The following is a 20,148-nucleotide window of genomic DNA, read 5'->3' as shown; positions in this document are numbered from 1 at the left end:
ACACCATCACCAACATCGCATAGTGACCCCGCAAGCCATGGCACTCGCCCGCCCGCTCCCTCCGCTGTGGCAGACGCTGCTGCCCGGCCTCAATGGCCCAATGCGGCCCGTCCTCAGCCCCAACTTCCTGCAGCGCCTCTCACAGCCTTTTGGGGCAATCAGCACACCCTTCGGCGCCCTCGCCATACCCTCGCTGTCTCTCCCCTCGATACCGTCACTAGCCGACATCTGGGACGGCATACTCAACGCGGTGCCCAAGAAGAAGACGTCATACCGCAAGAAGCGACAACGCTTCATGGCGGGCAAGGGCCTAAAAGACATCACGTCGCTGAATACATGCTCTGGGTGTGGAAGGGTCAAGCGGTTACATATCCTGTGCCCCTACTGCGTGGATGGTGTGTAACTTCAAATGTCCAAACGTGGTCAAAACCCTTGGCTAACCCATGTGACAGCCATCAAGACCAACATCTTCGGCCAGCTCAACTGGTCCATCCGCCAACCGACCAAGAAGATGGCTAAGCAACTCGGACGCGAGAAGCGAGAAGCGGCCCAAAGAGCGCGAACCATGATGCCCGATCCAAGGAAAGAGAAGGAGGAGCAAATATTGAAGCATACCGGCTGGAAAAGGTGATGACGGAATTATAGAGCTGGTAAGTAGAGAAGGAAGCATACACTCGGCGAGAGGCTGGAAGAAAGCCCGGGGGGGGCGCGAAAAGCGCACGCCACTCTACGTGTAAAGCACACATGAGTGCGTTCAGGCGTTAGGAATACTTGTACATGAGAAATGTAACAACACGATACTTGGAGGACTAGGATACACAGCACAGGCAGATCAAAACTAGCTGAAGCTGTTCAAGGTGTCATCCACACCTTTGATCTATCACACCAAGTGCACTGGAGACATGCAACTCTATTCTTACACCCCTTCCAGCGCATCACTTCATCCCACTAAGCCCCAGCCCACTCTCCGTCCTCGGCGGTGGACTTACAGTGTTCCCCGCCCGAGACACACTACTCCCCCTCCTCTCCGCGCCAACTCTGCCCTCGGCAGCCTCTCGCTCCAAGAAGTCCTGCCATAGCTCAGCCAATGACTCCTTGTTACTAGAGCTACTAGCCATGAGCATGGGATCCGCCGCCGCCGCACTCAAGCTCTGCGTCGACGGTGTGCGCCTGAACGGCGATAAAGGAAGGCGTAGGCTACCACTTGAGGTAGCTGTGCCGGGGCGGGCAAGACCTGCTTGCTCCTTCTGCTCTGCAACGACCGTCAGCTACACCCGAATCGAAAGTGATATGATGGAGTTGGAAGGACAAAGGAGCATCTTACCATCCGTCCACCCCAACAACGCACTAATCAACTGCAACGCCTCAAACTTCTTTGGATCACTCCGATCTATACTCAAAAAGTGCAAAAAGTAATTCGTGATGATTTGCCGATCAACGTTATCCTCCGGCCGCCCCTTTTTCAATATGCGCAGCGCCTTTGTCAGATGTTCGTTTAGTGTTACAGCTTCGTGGCGGAGTTTGCCAATGAGCAGGTTCTTCTCTTTGACCTCTTTTTCAAAGGGCAGGGCGCGCTCGAGATCTTTTTGCGTTTGGTCCAAGGTGGCTTTGGCCGTGGCGGATGCTGATTCGGCGGCTTGGACTTGTTTCCTAAGATCGTTGATTTGCGATTCGTAGGTTTCGACCGACTTTTTGAGTTCAGCTTTCCGCACTGTCGGATGGTCAGCAGAAGTTGGTGAAACGATTGGTGGCGACTTACGATTTTGGACTTCTTGTAGCGCTTTTTGTAAACCTTCTACGGCTTGGTTGTTGGTGTCCCTGTCCCTAGCAGCTCTTTCGTACTCTTCTCTCATCGAATCGAGTTGGTCACGCAACTCGGCATCCTTTTCAGCAAGGTTTTCACGCAGGGACCGCTCGTTCATGGCCAAAACTTCCCAGTCTTGCATGGCTTGTTTGGCATTTTCAAACTCTTCTCGTGCGTATGCTTCGCGCGAAATGAGTTCGTCGCGTTCCTTGATCCAGTTTTGTTGTGAGAGGTTCGACCTGCTTCGCAGTGTCTCGATCTCGGATGCTTGAGCCTCCTTTTCTTGTCGCAACTTTGCGAGCTCCTCTGTAAGGCTATTGTTATTCTCTTGTAATTCGCGCGTCTGTTCTTCGAGGTCGGAGATTTGCGATTGGAATTCCTCGATTCTGGCCTGCACATGGTCAGCACTATTACAGGCATGTCTCGAGCAACACGTACCGCGTCTGCCTTCAATCGATCGCCCAGGCTAGTCTTGATGGTATTGACCCTGCCCAGCAAGTTCTTGTACTGTGTCTCAAAGTGCTCTTTGCCCTCGTTGGCTTCGTCGAGCTCCTCCCGCAGGCTTCGTATCTCTTCTTCATAATTTGAATTTGAGCCATCGGACGTTGCAGCGCTCTTTAACTCCGTGACTTGTTGCCGTAGCGCGTCGCGCTCCTTGGTTATCGCGTCCAGGCGTGCGCTGGTGTCTGACGGCGGCGGCGGGGATGCAGAGATGCCTTGTTGCGAACGTGAGCGTGCCAATCCGAGGGCAATCGCCGAGGAAATGCTGTGGTGTGGGGTGCCATTTGTTTGTATGGTAGGCGATAGCGGAGGCTGTTCGTCGTCTACGTCGTCGGCGTCTGGGTCATCGCGTACAGTCTGTCCAGCTTCATCCTCGGCATCTTCGTCGTGGTCCTCGACGTCGCTCTTGGAGTGGTCCCCCCCGTTCACTTTGCTGTCTGTCTCGTCCGCCTTGTTCGCAGCAGCCGCCTTCTTTTTGTGTTTCTTTTTCTGCGACTTGGACAAAGTACCTGCCATTGCCTGTTAGCCAGAAGCGGAGTTTATAGGCACCTCCGAGAGCTGCAAGCTCACCTACCACTTTGTTGTATGGGGTCTGACGTGGTCGGCGCAGACATGTTGAAAGACGCGTAATGCAGTCGCTACCGCATCAAGAACACTTGAATCAGCGAGGAAAGAGACAATCGGGAATCTAAGTGAGCATTCGTGGATGTCTTGACTTGGCAATTCGTGTCCCGTTCTATGTTTCGGCCCACGCGGTCCACGAGTGGCGTACGTCACTAGCCACATCTCACCTAACACCGTCTCGTCTCCAGACCAACTCATGTCCCCCACTATCACCAACGCCAGTGATAAGATTCGCAAACTTGTTCTCACCAAAAGTCCGCACGAGTTGCGTTATCTGTCCTATACACCTCGTGCCACCGGCGACGACGCGCACGCGTGCGCGGGGTAGACGAGCTGTCGAAACATCAACCACACTCAAGCTCAAACAGGCCAAGAGTAGCCACGCAACCCATCGAACCTCTCAACGAGATGAAATACTACAAGCCTATGTTCTACTCGGCCATCACGATAATCTATGCCTCCTTCGCTTTTCGAGTTCTGAGAATCGGACTCCTCCCAAGGATGGTCAGCCACAAGCGGGATCCAAAGACCACATGAGGGTTGGAGTTGAAAGCGCAAACACCGACGTGAACAAGACTTCGCTCTTTGATGCCCCTGACCTTTTCATGTTTCCTATTCCCGCCATCATCCATTTGTTTGCTTGGCGCATTTAGCCAACGGCCATACGAGAGATGCTTTTCCGACATCGACCAGCTGTCAATCATTAATTTCGTATTCGCCGGCCTCATCGATGAGACCGCCATCGTATCGTTTATCCCGCGCACCTTGAGTCCGGACGGTGCGGCCATAGCCATGTGAGAAGAAATGCAATAGCACGTTGCACTCGAAAACGCACATTACAAGACGCACGGTGTTCATGTATCTGCGTTGTAATATGACATAGCAACAATCGAACAGAGCAAGCCGCGTAGGAGTACGGTTAATTCATCATCTGAAGTACAATTCAATGATCCGTTTCTGACCTACGAGCACCCTAGGTGCTCTGTAGCCATGGATCCATGTTAGCCAACATGTGCCTCGCCTTGAGAGCATTCGCTCATATATTCTGACTTGTATCCAGGCAACCATTCTTTCACTTGTCAACTAACTTGAGCTAAGAGCGTGTCCCTGCTGTCCCTCGCTCTTGTACCCGCCTTTTACTCACCTCTATATTCCCACACCCACATTCTTTATCCTGTCTAGTTTGCAAAACTATCAACATGGTGCTACTCACCCTCCTCCTCAGTTGGCTTTTCGTAACACTGGCCTCGGCGTGCATGTTCCCTTTCAACAACCCTCGCCTCACCAATAGTTCGCTAGTCGAAGAGTATATCGCCGACTTGCAAACCAAGGGAGGCAATGGCTGGACCAGTCCCATTGGCCCGAGCAATCCAGTCGTCACCGCTTGGCCCAAGAATAGCGCATCAGGCAAGGTGACGTACATCTACTACTGCTTCGACTCCCATGCGTCGTACTCGGCACTCAAGGACGTAGGTAAGTTCAACTAGCTACAACTTATGTTAAGTGACCTTCAAGTGCTGATATTGTTTGCCGTAGTTGACAGCGCGAACAAATTGTGGCGCGACAAGTTAGGACCTGGTTCGACAAATGGTCATCATTTCGACGGCTTCCGCCACTATTACTCCAAGAATACCAACTCTCATCCCCGTTGTTACAAAGGCTTTCCACATCCGTGGGCATGGAATTCTGAGGTCCCCGAGGGTACACTCGTGATATCATGGAACAGCCTGGGATATAGTCAGTCCACCGTCGGCTATGACGATGAAAGTATCGATTGGGATCGACATTCCTTGACACTTCATACTTGGATACCTAGGTATGAGGATTGGGTCCTCGAAGTTGCTCACGAGTTAGGTCATGTCCTCGGCTTGAGACATGAGCATCAACGATTTGACCGGGATCGTGATCTCTACTTCGACTGCTCCAAGCTGCAGGGTCATACCGAAGCAAGAGATACAATTGCGGCGCATCCCGAATGGGGATTTACCATCAACCAGGCTTGCGAATCAAGATACCTAGGTACCAGTAAGAAGGAGCTCAACTTCTGGCAAGCGGCTGAATATGCACTACACACGGTAGATGAAAGCCATAAATATGGAAGACTAATTGACCACAACTCCATAATGATGTACTCTTCTTGGGCGAACGCCGCAGATCTTATGCACGGGCTCGCCAACCTACCTCTCGTGCGCTGGAAGAACGGACCACCCAGTAACGGGCATGCGCCAGATCATTCCAACGCAGAGACCGTCCAATGGCCTACAGGGATCTCTGATGGAGACAAGGAGGCTATTCAGAAGCTTTACCCGTGGAAAGATTGATTGTTCAAAATCAGGCATGTGTGAGTTGCCTGATAACGACCCAACGCCTTGCTACTAGCCTCCAGAAGGGTCTTCGGGCGCATACCAGGGTAGAGAGAGCTTTTGGCAAACAAGATACTGATGGTAGAGGCGGTCACTCGTTGAGCTTGATACATAACCAGCTAAACGGCCAGATATGCCAAGGGCCCCATAGGTAGCTAGAATGAACGTAAAACAAGATCTGTGTTGCACTTTATGCTTGTTCGAATGACGTTGGTGTTTCGGTAGAGGTTGCCAAAACAAGCTTCGACGTTGAATGGACCCTGAGGCTGAAGCCGCCGGTTCCCCACATCGGGGCCGTTACGGCAGGTACCATAATGACAGCACCACGTCAACAGGAACATCGTCGCATAGCCGGTCAAAGCCGTACATAGATATGCGTATAGTGAAGACTGGTTCTCATGGAAAGAGTACGGGATTAAACTTATCTTGAAGCTAGATCTTATTCAACAACAACATCCTCCAGTCGTCTTCCACTCTAACCACTTACCAATAGATCGTCCAACCTAAACCGGAGACCCGGAACTATCTACAACGAATATGGCGACCACGAATGTCGCAACGAGCGATCATACGTTTGACAGCTCCAGTATAAATGGTACAAACGGTACAAACGGTTCTACCGACTTCTCCTATGGCTTCTCCCATACAAATGGCACCAATGCGAAACCACTCCCAATTGTGATAGCAGGAGGAGGCTGTGTTGGGCTCTTCCTAGCCCTGCTCCTCGCTCAATCTGATATCCCCAACAAAGTGATTGTTATCGAACCGCAGCAGCCGGACCCCTTGTCGACTCGCGCAATGGCCCATCAACCACCCACATACCCCATCTTGTCCAAGGTTCAAGGTCTACTACCCGAGCTGGTCAAGACAGGAAGTTTGAGCTCAGGTCTGTGTTTCCGAACAAGCGTCCAAACCGGCAGCAAAGTAATCGCAGGCAAGACCTTTGACAACTCCGGCGAAGGGATGAAAGGGAAGGGTCAACTCCTACTACCACAAGGAAAGTTCCAGCAAGTTCTCGTGAAGCGCCTAGCTGCTCTGGAAGGAAAAGCAGAAGTAAGAATTGGAACCAGCGTCACTTCGTTCAAGCCGACACCAAGCAGCGTCAGCATCCAGATCACACCCGAAGCCTCTTCAATGCAATTAGGCGACGAGTCCATCGAGGCAGCCTATTTAATTGACGCGTCAGGCGCCCACTCCATCATCCGGAAAGACCTTGGTATCAGTCTGGAAGGCGAGACACTCGACGCCCAGCTCGTAGCTACGGATCTCTATTTCGACTTCCACGCCCACGGCTTCTACGACGCAAACTTCATCATGGATCCGCTAAATTACGGTCTCATTGGCCGTATAAACCATGCAGCGGATGGTAAGCCAGCGCTGTGGCGCGTAAGTTACGGCGTACCCATTGGCGTTTCCGAAGAAGAGATCAAGCGGACCCTGGACGACAAACTGCGCGTCATGATGCCGAACGACGGACGCCATGAGAATGGCGATATAGGATATGAGGTCGTCCGGGTAGCACCATACAAAGCCCAACAACGCCTCGTACCCTCGCTATATCACCACGACGCCCGCGTCTGTCTGGTGGGCGATGCGGCGCACTTGACGAATCCGTACGCAGGGCTTGGTCTCGCTTCTGGAATGGCAGATGCATCTTCGCTTTCGGAAGTGCTCATCCGCGTTCTCATGGGCCAGGCTTCTGATGATGAGAAGCTGTTGACTGCGTGGTCTGACGCGCGGAGGGAAAGATTCTTGAATGTGGTTGATAAGCCAAGCAGAATGGCATATAAGCGGGTTAAAGCTGATGTTAGTACCGAGGACAAGATACAGGACTTGATGAGCAAAGATCCACTTGTCGGTGCGTTAAAGAAGGGTATGCCTGTTCAGCCGCCAAGTTTGGAGACGAAGGGAGAGGAGTTGGAGGGCTGGTGATCGTGCTCTCAAAATTGGTCCCACTGTCCAGAGGAGGGTTCATGCAGACGGGGCCTGCAGCGTCGGACATGCACCCTAACCTTCAACGCATTAGAGAGTATTCTGTCTGACTAGAGTTGTGTGCCATACGGATTTTTTCGTATCCTGATGCTCTAGATTAAGGAGAAGCGGTCATGTTCAATTAAAATCCTTTCGACTGCGCTTGCAGTTGTTCCGCTAGCATTGGACCGATCTTCAAATCTTCACTCTTGCTCGTGCCTCCTGCGTACATTTCAAATGCCCCCGGGACCTTTGTTCCAATTCTCGTCACACGTTACGGTATGACCAGGTAACCCTAGTCGTCCTTCCTGCTATCAAAAAGTTATTTCCTATGAGGCTGTTTGGAACCATGCTCGTAGCCACGTCCACACGCGTCGTATCATGTGGACATCCGGAGCCTGTTGACATAAGTTGCCCTAGACTCGCGGCTTCCATCGGTGCGTGAAACACCATATGGATTCGCCAAGACATCTGTCATCGAGAAGCGTGTTCACTGACCGGGTACACCACTGCATCCTCCTCCTTCTCATTTTTTGCTTCCGATGCTGTCGTTGGTCATCGTTATCGTCGCCGTTTGATGCCGCTGTCGTCTTCGCAATTGTCCGATCGGGCCTGATGCTGCAAAGCAACTGTGAAAGTCTCTTGTTATTACGCTCTAACGGCCTCGGCGATTCGGTCTCTGGTGCGTCTTGTCAGTTGTTTCACGGCATGTAGTGCCTTAGTGGTCTTTGGTCCAAACGAGAGTGTAGTATAGGTGGTGATGGCTACTAAAAGTCTCAGGAGTGCGGTGCTTCCATCTACGCTATTGTGTGAAAAGTCTCGAAGGTTGTCGCGCTATGTATCGCCCCGGACTGCTCTTTGCATGTGCTCAACACTCTACTCCAAATCGAACGACGCGCTGGTGTTCTGGTGTTAGTTTGTAGGAATGGTTTGGCTGACAATATCCTGGTACTTTCTACTGAAGTTGTCCGACTTCTCGGCTTGCTCATTCTCCTCGGCACCACGATGCTACATATGACCACGAAGACGAAAGATCCAATGCCTCATGATTTGGAAATTTTGTGCGCTATTGTACAGTTCGGCGATATAGGGAGCGTTCATAGGGGCTGGTCTGGAGACATGTTTGCGGCTGGAACGCGGTTGTGAAGGGTTGCAGCGATATAGCACCGGAGATGGACGATTGTGCGCTTTGCAAGGACGTGGACGTAAGGACGTGGACGTAAGGATGCGGACGTAAGGATGTGGACGTAAGGATGTGGACGTAAGGACTCATAAGTGTTGATGTAAGGCGAGCGCACGTGTTGAGCGGATGTTGTAATGGGTTCGGGTGGGGTTCGAGCAGTGTTTTGGTCAAGGAGGATCGTGGTGGTGGGGAGTGAGTACATGGTGGGATTGTGATGCGCCAAGATAAGGGCAAAAAGAGCGAATTGGCTGAAGCACATATGTTTTCTACCCGAACATGTCTTCCAGCATCAGCGGTTTTGTTCTACAGCTAAAAGAAGAAAGACACGACTAGAAGATGTTCTGATTGTCTGTAGAGAGCGCGGTGTTCATCCCCCTCTCGTGCCATTTTTGAGACAACTACTGCATGACGATAGCGAAAAAGATGTTCATCTCGAATAGCATAGTGTAGTGTTGCATTGTGTTTGGGAATGTTGTACTTACGTCGTTATGGCTCCCCTATGACAGCTCTGCTGCGTGGTTAGCGAACGTGCGGACTGTACCCTAATCCCATAGGCACTGGGTGTCCCATCACTAGAACCCGGTGAGGTTAGGCCGGCCGGAGCGCTGAGAGTTGATGTCAGAGGGAATCGAACAAATCGATGGGGTGGTGTGAAGGGGTGGGATGGACCACCACGCTATTGTAACGACATTGATGAGATGCTGGGTTTGGGGAGGCGGTTATATAACGAAGGTAGGTTTGGAATCTCTCCCTGATGGAATTGAGTAGTTGGAGAGTTTGGAGGTGACTGTGGTATCTGCTGCGTGTGAAAGGGGACTGTTGTAGTTCGTTTTGACGCGTTTGCGACTTTCTGTGGCTTAGCAACAGCAGTGTAGCTCGCTAATTTGCGTACGTGTAGAGACATCCCGCAGCAACATCAACTCTATGATCTGACATGGTGCATCCGGGAGTAAGGCAACGATATTGGACAGAAGAATGTGAAAGCTAGAAAGGCGTATGAGGTATGTAGATGCGGAGATTATTGTGCATACCACATGCTAAAGGAAAGAGATGTGCTGCATTCTGCATAACATGTTAGCAAAAAAGGGTCATTCAATCCAGATCTGCTAGCTGCAACGGCCATCAGGGAGAGAGCTTGTACTTACCAGATAGCCATCCATCCCTTCTACAAACCGTAGCGTTAAATCAAGAAGCTGGCCGAAGCCCGCTAGAACGCAGAAAACTGGCAGAAGCCGAACATAAGCCTATAGCGGCCGCAAAGAAAACAATCAGTGATAGTGGGACTGTTTCGAACGCGTTAGCCATGTTCTTCTTGAAGTGAGAGCGGGATCGACCGCTGCGCCAACACATCTGGATGACTAGATGAAGAAGTCTTGAGTTCGTTGCTCCACAATGAATAGATATTGATCCTTGCGACTTTGAGCAATAGTTCTCTTCTTCCGAAGAAATCATACCGTCATGTTGTTGAGGGTCGTTCTGTTGAGACTGCTTTCACGGTGGTGGGAATCTCAGCAGTAAAGGCGAGATAACGAGCGGAAGTGGACCGATCGCGAGCATGGCCGTCGTGGGATGTAGCCACGGAATATATGAAATCCTTATACGAGAAGACTATGGAATTTGACGTAGACAATGGGAAGACTGAATGATGATATGATGAAGAAGGCATTATACCAGTCCAGGACCTCCGGCGGCAAGGAAAGACACACACGTTTGCAACCGGTGTCAAAGCAGCAGTACGAACCCATGAGGCGTACAGCAGGTACCAGAGGCTCCACAAAGGTCTCAAGTAAGCATGTAACGAATGCAAAGGTCTGCAAAGGTTCGCAAAGGCTACGCCTTCGTGGGTGCGAAAGAATTGTGGTCATAATTAGTGGCTTCCACGTCCAGCCCCAAGGCGGGGTTTCAGGGGCAGAAATAACCTAGGTACAATGCATGGCACTGCAGGCGATGGAAACAGAATAGATAGGCCTTCTGAGCACCCTGGAGGGGGCGATGGCAGAGAATGTCGTCGGTGTGTGGGAGGTTTGACGTTGGAAAGAATGGGGCCGGTCGGCGGTGCTTGCTAGTTCGGGGGTGCCGTGGGGCCTTTGGCGGCTTCAACGCCTCACCCACGCCATGTCCACAACACCAACCTGGGCCCGACCGTCATGGCGCCATCGAGGGGTCTGACTATGTCGAGCTCCCAAGCCGTCTTCTCACAATGTATATGCCCGACTCTTAGTCGGCCTGCAGCTCGTCGCAGCTTCCTTGGGCTTTGGACAGCCAGGTCAGCGACTTCCTCAGTCAATTCGCTCCTTCCTCAGCTACGACGCACACTCAGCGCTGGGAGTTACTCGTCCTTCACCGACAAGCTCGCCGACCCCGCCAACAAACTGCAGAGCTACATATCCCGCAGCGACGACCCCTCGCTCAACCTCTCTATCGAAGACCACATTCTCCGCAAGAGTCCTGCCGACAGCACGGTTCTATTTCTGTACGTGAACAGGCCGTGTGTCGTTATTGGGCGTAACCAGAACCCATGGACTGAGGTCAATCTGGGAATCCTCAATGCTGCACGCGGGGGACACAACGCCAAAGACAGCGAGCCACCAGCCATCGGTACCGTCGACCTTGTACGCCGCCGCTCAGGTGGAGGCACCGTCTTCCATGACGAGGGCAACCTCAATTGGAGCATCACATGTCCCCGCAGCGACTTCACGCGAGATAAGCATGCGGAGATGGTAGTCCGCGCTTTGCGGAGGCTGGGTATCGACCGCGCCAGAGTCAATGAGCGACACGACATTGTTCTCGACCAAGGGCATGAGAAAAACACGGCCGACCCTCAGGACACGCATCGCACGCCCTTTACCACCGATCAGGGTGGACCAAGACCCCTCAAAGTTTCTGGCTCAGCATACAAGCTCACACGCCAGCGCGCCTTACACCATGCGACGACGTTGTTGAGCTCGCCGAACCTGCACATCATATCAGACTACTTGCGATCTCCGGCTAAGAACTTCATACAAGCTCAGGGTGTCGAAAGCGTTAGCTCACCCGTTTCCAACATCGGTCTTGAGGTAGAACTATTCAAGCGACGTCTGCAAGACGAGTTTGCCTCAATGTATGCCGAGCTCGGAAATCCAAGCATAGTGGAAACTGTTGGCGAAGAGCACCTAAACATTCCCGATATCCGGAAGGGATATGACGAGCTACAGGTACTTTCATACTGCTCATCCTTCTCTCATTGTCGTCGCTAACCTTTGAAGACGGACGAGTGGATGTGGTCTCAGACTCCACGCTTTAATCTTCTGCTCGACGCCAAGGACGACATAGGCCTCCAGATGGAAGTACATCATGGTGTGATCAAGAGCTTGGAATTCGAGGGGTCCGACCTTCCAGACAACGCTCGAACGGCTCTTCGGACTGCGCTGGTTGGTATGAAGCTGCAGCATGTCTGGAACTCAAACATGTTTCGGCAGATTAGCGATCAAACCCAGAATGACCAGCTTGCAATTGCAGCGAGGCGGCTCAAGGCGCTCCTTCCCGTTCCCAGCCTTCTCAAGCGTTGAAGCTTGCCATCTGAAAGCTTCAGTGCAGGCCTGCTCATCCGTTGTCTGTCCAGAGTTCAGATGACCGGAAGATGTGGACCCAACTTTTGGATCGACAACCATGGTCATTTCGGCAAGTCCCTCCCAGCCTTGAGAAAAGTTACGTCTATAAGAAAGACAAGATATCAACTCTATTCCCTACTTTCTTTCATGTTTGCGTTGAGCAAGCGCATCTTCGCCTGGCGACCATGGATTCGACGACATCGAGTTTCTAACGGTCCATATTCTTTGCATCTTCATCCACGTCTGCATGTTGACCTGGACGATAGTATTGTGCTCCTGACCTATGGCCGCGTCGTTGCCTGTGGACGCTGCTGTCCATCGTCGCAGCCTGCCATTGCAGGAACTTTGTGTGTGTACATGGTGTTTCGGACATTGCCTGTGGCAGAGACTTTTCATTATTCGAAGCTTTGCCTTGATGTTTGCAGCGCGACCTGCCGTAGGATTCGCAACGGTTGCTGGAAGCTGTCTGGCACTGCGGTGCGTCGCCCTCGATAGGTGAGTTGTCTTTCTGTATCGCCGCGTCATCATGTCCTTCATCAGGCAAGCCGCGCCTGGATGATCTTACTCGTGGCAATCGTGTCGCCCGCGCGGATGATTCGATCAAAATATCCGGTTTGTAGTGCCACTACCGTGGGGCGCGATTCGGTCTCTGAGCAAGTGGCTGCATGCACCGAAGAGGCGGAGGTATATCATGTTCTTCGCAGTAGGTTGTGCTTCGTTGTCAAGATCAGGGCAGGAGCGTCGCTCCTTGTCCGTGTCCATCCTTTGTTCTTTTTCCGGGGGTTGTTCGCTTCTCGAGGCGGCCCTGCAACCCCATTGTTGGCGCGGTCTAGTGAAGCTAGAAGGCTGTACAGGCGTGACGGTACGTACAAAAAGCTTTGCCGCGTAGCCCATAAGGACTTGTTATCGTTGCCGGACTGCGGGGTTCGCGACTCGGGGATTCGACACGAGGTTTCGATGATTGTAGGCATCTGGTTCTCCGCCGCGGGGTAATTCCAGAGCCGCAGAGCGAGTCGATAGCGAGCTCGTGTCTGCGAGTGGTCAATCTGCGTGAGGTGAACTTCTTCCTAGCCCGCTGAGCGCCTTACCATGGGTCATAGCTGTCGCCTTTCGTGGCGGCGGAAGCGGCTCTGGAGCGTTTCCTGAGCCCTCCTCCGCGGGGGCCTTCAAGAATAGACAACATAGGGCTTAAACCATGAGGAGCTAGGGGTTTCGTGAGTCCCAGGAGGTAGCTGATGCTTTGCCTCGACGCAGAGCGCTCCGAATGGAGTTGCTGCGACGGCCCTCACGAGCTTCAGTGGCGGTGGACGGGGGCAGGATGATATCCCCAGTTGACCTCATGAGATTGGAAGTCTTCTTTCAGCTTCTGCAGATCGTCTTTAGAATCAGCAGGGGGGGTTGTGTGAACATTGTGTACAAGATTGTGGTGGTAGTATGTCGGAGCATTGTCTTCTGCCCCCTTCGCCGCACTAGCGCCAAATCACCAAAGCAGCAACGACAACGAGGCACTTCAGACCAGTGTGTTTGCCAATCACTACGTCTGAAGCCCACATGGCATCTCCAGTCACCTTGTGTTGGAAAGGGTGAGAGAAGCCAGTGGTAAGATGGGTATTTCAACGCCAATTGGCAAACTCTCACCATTTAACATCACATTTCTTTCTACACACCATCATACTATCATCACTACTACACGATGGCCTTCGATTGGCCCAAAACCAAGAAGTGGGTGAAGAAGAACCTGTGGAAAGCCCCCAAGGACCACCTCAGGAAGAAGTTCAAGAAGGAGCCGAGGTTTGATTATCCTCCCTCTCCCGGGAGCGAAAGCTCCCAATCATCGCAAATGACCTCCGCGCCAATGAGCGTGCGCTCAACCGACCCTTGGCGTGGTCTTGAAAGTCCCTTCATAGGGCCCCCTAACAGGGCGTACTTGACTGACGAAGAACTCAACGAGCGCTTGATTGAGGCAAACATCTGGCGTCCGTGGTCAAGAACCTGTTAGGAGGTCCTTATGAAGGGCAACGACTGTTAGGCTGTGACAACAGCAATATCGAACGACTTTTTGGGCTTACTTTGCGCAGAACCCCTCTGCAGTAACACACCTATTGGTGTGGCAGGGTCGGCATATACCGGAGTATCCTTAAACGTCGGTCAAGATGGCAAGATGCTGCGTGGAGGTTTCCAACGTTGGGCGAACGCATGTAAGCTTCACTTCGACGGCGATGTCAGCTTCTGGATGAACTCTGAAAAAAATCGAATACATGCACGTCAGCATGGTATGCGGCAACGACTTATTAATACCGACGGACATTTTCGCTACCTTCGTCCTGGTTCTTGGCAAACCATCGCCTATTCGCCTACCGCGGTTTCAGCCTTCCCCATCAACCACTCGCCCTCGCATCGTATTTCCTCATCGCAACCGGTCAACAGCGTCGGGGATACAAATCTGCACGTATGGGCATGATGCGTCACCTGGATCCAATGACGGCGTTCCGTTATTCTGGTTGCCTGTTGTTTCGAAACACGGACAGGCCATGAAACGGCTGCCATCAGCGTTCGCCGCGTTTCAGCTGGTGAACCGCGCCTCCCCCACCACGCTAACCTCTTCGCCGATAGCCATGCCTGAGGCTGAGAACATGGCTGCGTTTAAATGTCCAACCATGGGGAAACCGATTGCGTGCTGATTACGACGAGTTTCTTCCAATCTTCAGCGCTGCGCGCACTCCGTAACTTTACTTTCTTTTACGTTTCTTACCATTTGCACCATGAGCGGTTACGCACATTCCAGCGCTGGTTCGCATTACAACTACGATACATTCGGAGACTTTTGTTATGAGACGTTGAACGGTACACATCCAATGTATGGGTACTCGCAGAATCAGCTGAACAGTCCCATCGATCACGAGCAAAGCCCTGTCGGTGTGTAAGACCATAATCGTTTCCTCTATAGAAACTCAAACTGATCATGATCACAGAGAACTTCGAACAGAATTCCCGACAATGGCCAACCGCGAATGCTATGCGCCAACGATCCGGTTCATCGCAACACCTCTCAGCTTCAAGTTTTTCATCAGTACCTTCCAGCTATCGGTCGTCAAATAACAGCACCTTTTCCCACACACCACTAAGAGACTCGATGTCTTCGTCTGTATCAGGATACTCGCACACCTCCAATATGTCGAGACACCAACATTTTCTGATGGCCGAGCATCTGTTGTGTCATGCGCCTACTCAAGTGGCTTCGCAAGTCGTTAGTGCGCTCGAAAAGCCCTGTTCACGGCCTGTCAAGGCAAAGGAAAGCAAGAGACCTGCTGCGCCAGAGAGAGACTACTTCAAGACATGCGTGTCAGCGACCAAGCAATCCCGCATATGCAGCAAAAAGCACAAGTACTTCTGCACCAGTTGCGAAAGACCTTTTGTCGAGAAGGCGGATTGGAAGCGCCATGAAGAGACCTACCAAGAGCGCCCTGAGATGTTCAAGTGCGACCTATGCCCTGCTATCTACTTCCTGGAGAAGGACTTTACGAAACACCATAAAGAAAAACATCGATGCACCTCTTGCGCCGACACCACAACACGCAGCAAGAAGGCTCACGCAATCTCTGCGAAACGAAGGCGCATGACCAGGACTGGCTGGGGATGTGGCTTCTGCTGTCATTTTAGCACCGATTGGACAGAGAGATGCGATCATGTCGCGCGCCACATGGAGAAGGAAGGATTAACGAACATGAATTGGTATCACAGCAAGGTTATATACTCTCTGCTTCAACGGCCAGCCATATATCACCAGTGGGAGCGGCTGCTTCTTACGCAACCCGGCCTCACGAATTGCGCTTGGAACCAGCACTCGACTGGACGCGTCGAGGGTTATCCTGAACGCAACCCGATTCCTCAACTCCAAGATTATCTCGAGTACTTCACGCCGGAGCAAGACGCAGCGGCACTGGTACGCTTGGCCTACAGCAAGATAGTGAAGTCTTCCTCACCCCCTCGAACATCCGCACCACCACCTGTCCCACCCAAGGATTATCTAGACACCTCGTTGCAAGGCTGGACCGACGAGATGGATTGTTGGGCGCCGCTCACCACTTCCGTCATCGAAGACGATATTCTGCCTACGGGTATGTGTGGTCTTGATGGATGGTATGGAAATTAAAAGTTTTGTAATCGACTCGCGTTTCGCAGAGTTTAATGTTTAATGGCCATATCTTATGTACTAGTATTATGCTCTCGCCTGACACTTTTGCATAGTGTCGAATCGCATACAAAGTCCATAGCCTATATTCACTCTCAGCCTATCTTGTCCGTACCAGGAATACAGAAGTCGGATTGATAGCGCATCTAGACCACTTACAACCTTACGAGTATCTGGTCGCGGAATTACAAGATCTTGGTATATATGCGTAATGGACTACCCGCTAGCCTCCGGATCGTCCCAAAGCGCTTGACAACAAAGTTTCATGAATTACCCGTCTTCGGCCCTTTGTCGGAATCTGTGCAACTTAAACACACCAGATCGCCGTTACCGTCTCTTCTCCGCAGTGCACGACACACTGCAGCCATTTTAAACAAAAAGAGTAATAACGCTGTGTTCTTGACAACCAACACCATGTCGCAGATCATGGAGATAGTAAGAAACAAATGGGGTACTCTCCCTGCCGAGTCCACAGAATCCTTCACAGGCCGCACCATCCTGATTACCGGCGCTACCTCTGGATTAGGCTACGCAGCAGCAGTCAAGTTTGCAAAACTAGGAGCTTCAAAAATTGTCATCACAGCACGAGACGAGACCAAAGGCGAGACAGTCAAGACGCGACTTCTTGCAGAATTCGGCGAAGCAAGTGAATTTGAGGTCTGGACACTCGACATGAACTCTTACGACAGCATCACCCAATTCACTCAACGGATAGACAAGGAACTGGAACATTTGGATGTTGCAATTCTGAATGCTGGGGTGTTCAATACGAGCTACGAAACCTCGGGATATGGATGGGAAGAGGACTTGCAGGTCAACACGTTGTCTACGACGTTGCTCGGTATCCTTCTCCTGCCAAAGTTGAAAAAGAGCAAGACGTACACAGGAAAGAAACCCATACTGCAGTTTGTGAACTCGGGCGCACATAAGACTGTGGAGATACCCGTCGGGCTACGAACGCAAGAGCCTAGCAACATTCTGACTGAGCTCAATAAACCGGACATGTACAAGGGCGCGATGAAACAGTATGCGTCTTCTAAACTTCTTCAACGATATGCAGCTATCCAGTTAGCGAAAGCGATACCGTCAAGCGAGGTTATCATCACGTGTGTGTGTCCGGGTATGGTTGTCTCGGATATCTCGCGCCATGTCCAGTTTCCGGGGGTCAAGATTGTGACGGCGGTGGCGCATGCGTTGCTGTTTCGGACGGCGGATCAGGGCGCCAATGTATATCTTAGTGGCGCGGCGCAGAACCAAGAGTTACATGGGAGGTTCTGGGCGAGCGATGTGATTGAGCCTGACACGCAGAGCATTGTGGGAGAGGAGAATGAAAAGGTTGCGAGGAAAGTATGGAATGAGATTGTGGAGGAGCTGGGGAAGCATGTGCCGGATGTTAGGGAGCGTGTTTGATGTTGGAATCTGAGTGTCTGGGTGTTTGTCGGTTCAGGTCCATTCATACACAATCCAGCTGCGCATTAAGGCTTGATAGACAGGAGGGCGGTACAGGAGGCCTTGCGTTGTGATTGTCCTTTATGTCTTTGCCTTGTTTGTATATTCTCCGACCAAAACCGTTGAACATTCCCATGATCCGGATATAAGATGTGAGGGAGGCGTCGCACACTGGCGCAGCTGGGGATGGGTGGGCGTTGCGTAGTTGAGGTTGGGGTTGGTGCTAGTGTGAGAGGGCAGGGATAGGAAGAATGACGTGCCGAATGCGAGAAGTGCTCCCGCACTTTGAGCTCCCGAGGCGGTCCTGGCAGGAGGTTCGTGACAAGCGACACAATGGCTGACATGGCATCGCGCATAGCTTCATTGAGAGGAATACTGCCTGACCTCGAGTCTGCACTGCAATCCTTCACCTCATCTCCCGCCAAATTCCGTGTCGTGCGGACTGTGAACGACACGCCGACGCAGCCGAAGACGCTCTACATCCTTGACTCGTCCTTCAACCCGCCGTCAATTGCCCACCTCACGCTCGCGACTTCGGCTCTCAAGCAATCTGCGCCCTTGGAGAGTAGTCCTTATCGGCTGCTGCTGCTGTTCAGTACACACAATGCAGACAAGGCACCAAGCCCGGCGAGCTTCGTGCAGCGCATCGCCCTTATGACGGCGTTTGCCGAAGACCTGTCGCGAAGCCTAAAGAGCGCGTCGCCTTCTTTGAAGCATGATGTCTCCGACGTGTCGATAGACATCGGGCTGACCAAAGAACCGTATTACAGTGACAAGTCGGCTGCGATAGCCGAGACCACACCCCCATTCTACGCGTCGCAACCCATTCACATCCATCTCGTAGGCTACGACACCTTGATTCGCTTCTGCAACCCCAAGTACTACCCCAAGTACGACCCACCGCTGTCGGCACTAAAACCCTTCTTCGACGCTGGCCACAAGCTGCGCGTGACCCAGCGACCAACAGACCCGAGCGATGAATCGTCCAATGAGTTTGGTACGACTGAGGAGCAGACAAGATACCTGCAGAACCTGAAGGACGGTGATCAAGAGCAAGCTGGCTTTGAGGCTGCGTGGGGCAACAACATTGACATGGTACAAGCCGAGGAAGGCGTGGGTATAAGCTCGACGAGGGTGAGAAAGGCAGCAAACGCAGGCAAATGGGACACGGTGGGTGAGCTATGCACTGAAGGCGTGGCTGCTTGGATCAAGGACCAAGGTCTATACAGCGAAGATGCCAGCGGGAAGAAGATGATGGGCTGAATTCTTAGCTTCCTTGTGCCATACAATCGGTGATACATTGATGATGCGCTCCTCCCTCAGCATACGAGGCTACAAGTGCATGCAGTCGCGACTACTCAAACACTTTGCACCTCTCCTTCCTGACCTCCAGCTCCAGGCAAGCACCTCACGTGGGCTCACGCAAACATCAACAAAGCAGCAAACTTGATGAACAGCCACCCAGCTGACCCTCCTCCACTAACTCATCATCATGGCGACCAAGATGTGCTGTACGGCGGAGCAAGACCATCGTTCGGAATCGCCTGAGCTGCCCAATGCCCGCCTCAGCCAACTCACACCAGCGAATCGCCCACTTCTACCCAAAAGTACTGGCTCACCCGGCTCACGCTTTACGAGTGTTCGTTCTGAAGACCTCCACGAGCTTCGAGAAATCTTCCACAATGCGCAGGCCTCTGACCAAGATCGAGCTATGCCGATGCGGGCCCTTCGTGCGCGATTCAGTCGCCCATCAATGCATAGTATCCGAAGCCTACACAAGATGACCAGTATGCGCTCTCTTATCAGGCGGAAGTTTTCGAAAGAGCTCCCGGAAAACGCTTCAGGTGTGTCATCAGCGCACATCCAGCCGAAGCAGAAGAGCATCACGTCGATTCCCGACACCGTAGTGAAGCAGCTGAAAGACCCAAACCAGCAGCTTCGAATCACCAAGCATGACTTACGCAAGGACCTACTAAGTGACAAGAAGCCCGATGAGGGTGGATATGATTCAGACGCTGAAGTCCTGGACGACATCGCAAAGAACATTGGCAAGAAACCGCTAAGCAAGAGGCCAAGCATCCGCAGTGTCGACTGGACAACTACCACAGGAAGGCAAGTAGACTCTATTGTCATTCTCACACCATGCTGATTGATTGCAGCAAAAGCACACCTGAGTCCTCTACAAAGGGCCGCATCAGTGCCGAGCTCAAGCGCGACCTCTACCCTTACAGTGTTGATAAACCCCAAGCCGCTTCCGTCTCAAACCGTTTCACTCATGTGTTCAGTACGCCCGATCTACGATCGAGTACATCTGGTGAACGGAATCGCAAAGTGAGGCGGTCACATTCGGCCACGTCCATGGGTTTACCGAAGCCTTCCCCAATCTCGCCGTTGCGGCTACCGAGTCTTACCAACCACGACTCCTTTGGTATGCCGTGGTCTGAGGTGATGCATAAGAGTCTCCGTCTTTC

General features: G+C 52.1%; 11 protein-coding genes across 11 annotated transcripts; 10 read left to right on the top strand and 1 right to left on the bottom strand.

Moving 5' to 3' along the window:
* Positions 1 to 37: 37 nt before the first annotated feature.
* Positions 38 to 631, top strand: AA0111_g9794 (hypothetical protein; the record flags this gene model as incomplete). The annotated part of the gene is made up of 2 exons (XM_028656392.1): positions 38 to 395; positions 453 to 631. The coding sequence occupies 2 exons, from the start codon at positions 38 to 40 to the stop codon at positions 629 to 631; spliced, it is 537 nt and encodes a 178-aa protein (XP_028502605.1).
* A 304-nt stretch (positions 632 to 935) lies between these two features.
* Positions 936 to 2,919, bottom strand: AA0111_g9793 (hypothetical protein; the record flags this gene model as incomplete). Its single annotated transcript, XM_028656391.1, has 5 exons — positions 936 to 1,252; positions 1,325 to 1,711; positions 1,760 to 2,195; positions 2,243 to 2,814; positions 2,880 to 2,919. 5 exons carry the CDS (start codon positions 2,917 to 2,919, stop codon positions 936 to 938), a joined length of 1,752 nt encoding a protein of 583 aa, XP_028502609.1.
* Positions 2,920 to 4,128: 1,209 nt separating this feature from the next.
* AA0111_g9792 (hypothetical protein) lies at positions 4,129 to 5,250 on the top strand (the record flags this gene model as incomplete). The annotated part of the gene is made up of 2 exons (XM_028656390.1): positions 4,129 to 4,402; positions 4,466 to 5,250. 2 exons carry the CDS (start codon positions 4,129 to 4,131, stop codon positions 5,248 to 5,250), a joined length of 1,059 nt encoding a protein of 352 aa, XP_028502610.1.
* Positions 5,251 to 5,829: 579 nt separating this feature from the next.
* AA0111_g9791 (hypothetical protein) lies at positions 5,830 to 7,224 on the top strand (the record flags this gene model as incomplete). The annotated part of the gene is made up of 1 exon (XM_028656389.1): positions 5,830 to 7,224. The coding sequence occupies one exon, from the start codon at positions 5,830 to 5,832 to the stop codon at positions 7,222 to 7,224; it is 1,395 nt and encodes a 464-aa protein (XP_028502608.1).
* A 3,369-nt stretch (positions 7,225 to 10,593) lies between these two features.
* Positions 10,594 to 11,994, top strand: AA0111_g9790 (hypothetical protein; the record flags this gene model as incomplete). The annotated part of the gene is made up of 2 exons (XM_028656388.1): positions 10,594 to 11,640; positions 11,692 to 11,994. 2 exons carry the CDS (start codon positions 10,594 to 10,596, stop codon positions 11,992 to 11,994), a joined length of 1,350 nt encoding a protein of 449 aa, XP_028502685.1.
* Positions 11,995 to 13,729: 1,735 nt separating this feature from the next.
* Positions 13,730 to 14,035, top strand: AA0111_g9789 (hypothetical protein; the record flags this gene model as incomplete). Its single annotated transcript, XM_028656386.1, has 1 exon — positions 13,730 to 14,035. The coding sequence occupies one exon, from the start codon at positions 13,730 to 13,732 to the stop codon at positions 14,033 to 14,035; it is 306 nt and encodes a 101-aa protein (XP_028502684.1).
* A 763-nt stretch (positions 14,036 to 14,798) lies between these two features.
* On the top strand, positions 14,799 to 15,135 carry AA0111_g9788 (hypothetical protein; the record flags this gene model as incomplete). Its single annotated transcript, XM_028656385.1, has 2 exons — positions 14,799 to 14,956; positions 15,009 to 15,135. 2 exons carry the CDS (start codon positions 14,799 to 14,801, stop codon positions 15,133 to 15,135), a joined length of 285 nt encoding a protein of 94 aa, XP_028502683.1.
* A 73-nt stretch (positions 15,136 to 15,208) lies between these two features.
* Positions 15,209 to 16,189, top strand: AA0111_g9787 (hypothetical protein; the record flags this gene model as incomplete). The annotated part of the gene is made up of 1 exon (XM_028656384.1): positions 15,209 to 16,189. One exon carries the CDS (start codon positions 15,209 to 15,211, stop codon positions 16,187 to 16,189), a length of 981 nt encoding a protein of 326 aa, XP_028502633.1.
* Positions 16,190 to 16,642: 453 nt separating this feature from the next.
* AA0111_g9786 (hypothetical protein) lies at positions 16,643 to 17,638 on the top strand (the record flags this gene model as incomplete). The annotated part of the gene is made up of 1 exon (XM_028656383.1): positions 16,643 to 17,638. One exon carries the CDS (start codon positions 16,643 to 16,645, stop codon positions 17,636 to 17,638), a length of 996 nt encoding a protein of 331 aa, XP_028502632.1.
* Positions 17,639 to 18,010: 372 nt separating this feature from the next.
* Positions 18,011 to 18,940, top strand: AA0111_g9785 (hypothetical protein; the record flags this gene model as incomplete). Its single annotated transcript, XM_028656382.1, has 1 exon — positions 18,011 to 18,940. The coding sequence occupies one exon, from the start codon at positions 18,011 to 18,013 to the stop codon at positions 18,938 to 18,940; it is 930 nt and encodes a 309-aa protein (XP_028502635.1).
* Positions 18,941 to 19,169: 229 nt separating this feature from the next.
* On the top strand, positions 19,170 to 19,826 carry AA0111_g9784 (hypothetical protein; the record flags this gene model as incomplete). The annotated part of the gene is made up of 1 exon (XM_028656381.1): positions 19,170 to 19,826. One exon carries the CDS (start codon positions 19,170 to 19,172, stop codon positions 19,824 to 19,826), a length of 657 nt encoding a protein of 218 aa, XP_028502634.1.
* Positions 19,827 to 20,148: the final 322 nt, after the last annotated feature.

Source organism: Alternaria arborescens (genome assembly GCF_004154835.1).
Source record: "Alternaria arborescens strain FERA 675 chromosome Unknown contig_29, whole genome shotgun sequence".
Taxonomy (NCBI): domain Eukaryota; kingdom Fungi; phylum Ascomycota; class Dothideomycetes; order Pleosporales; family Pleosporaceae; genus Alternaria; species Alternaria arborescens.
This window is presented reverse-complemented; position numbering and strand designations above follow the sequence as displayed.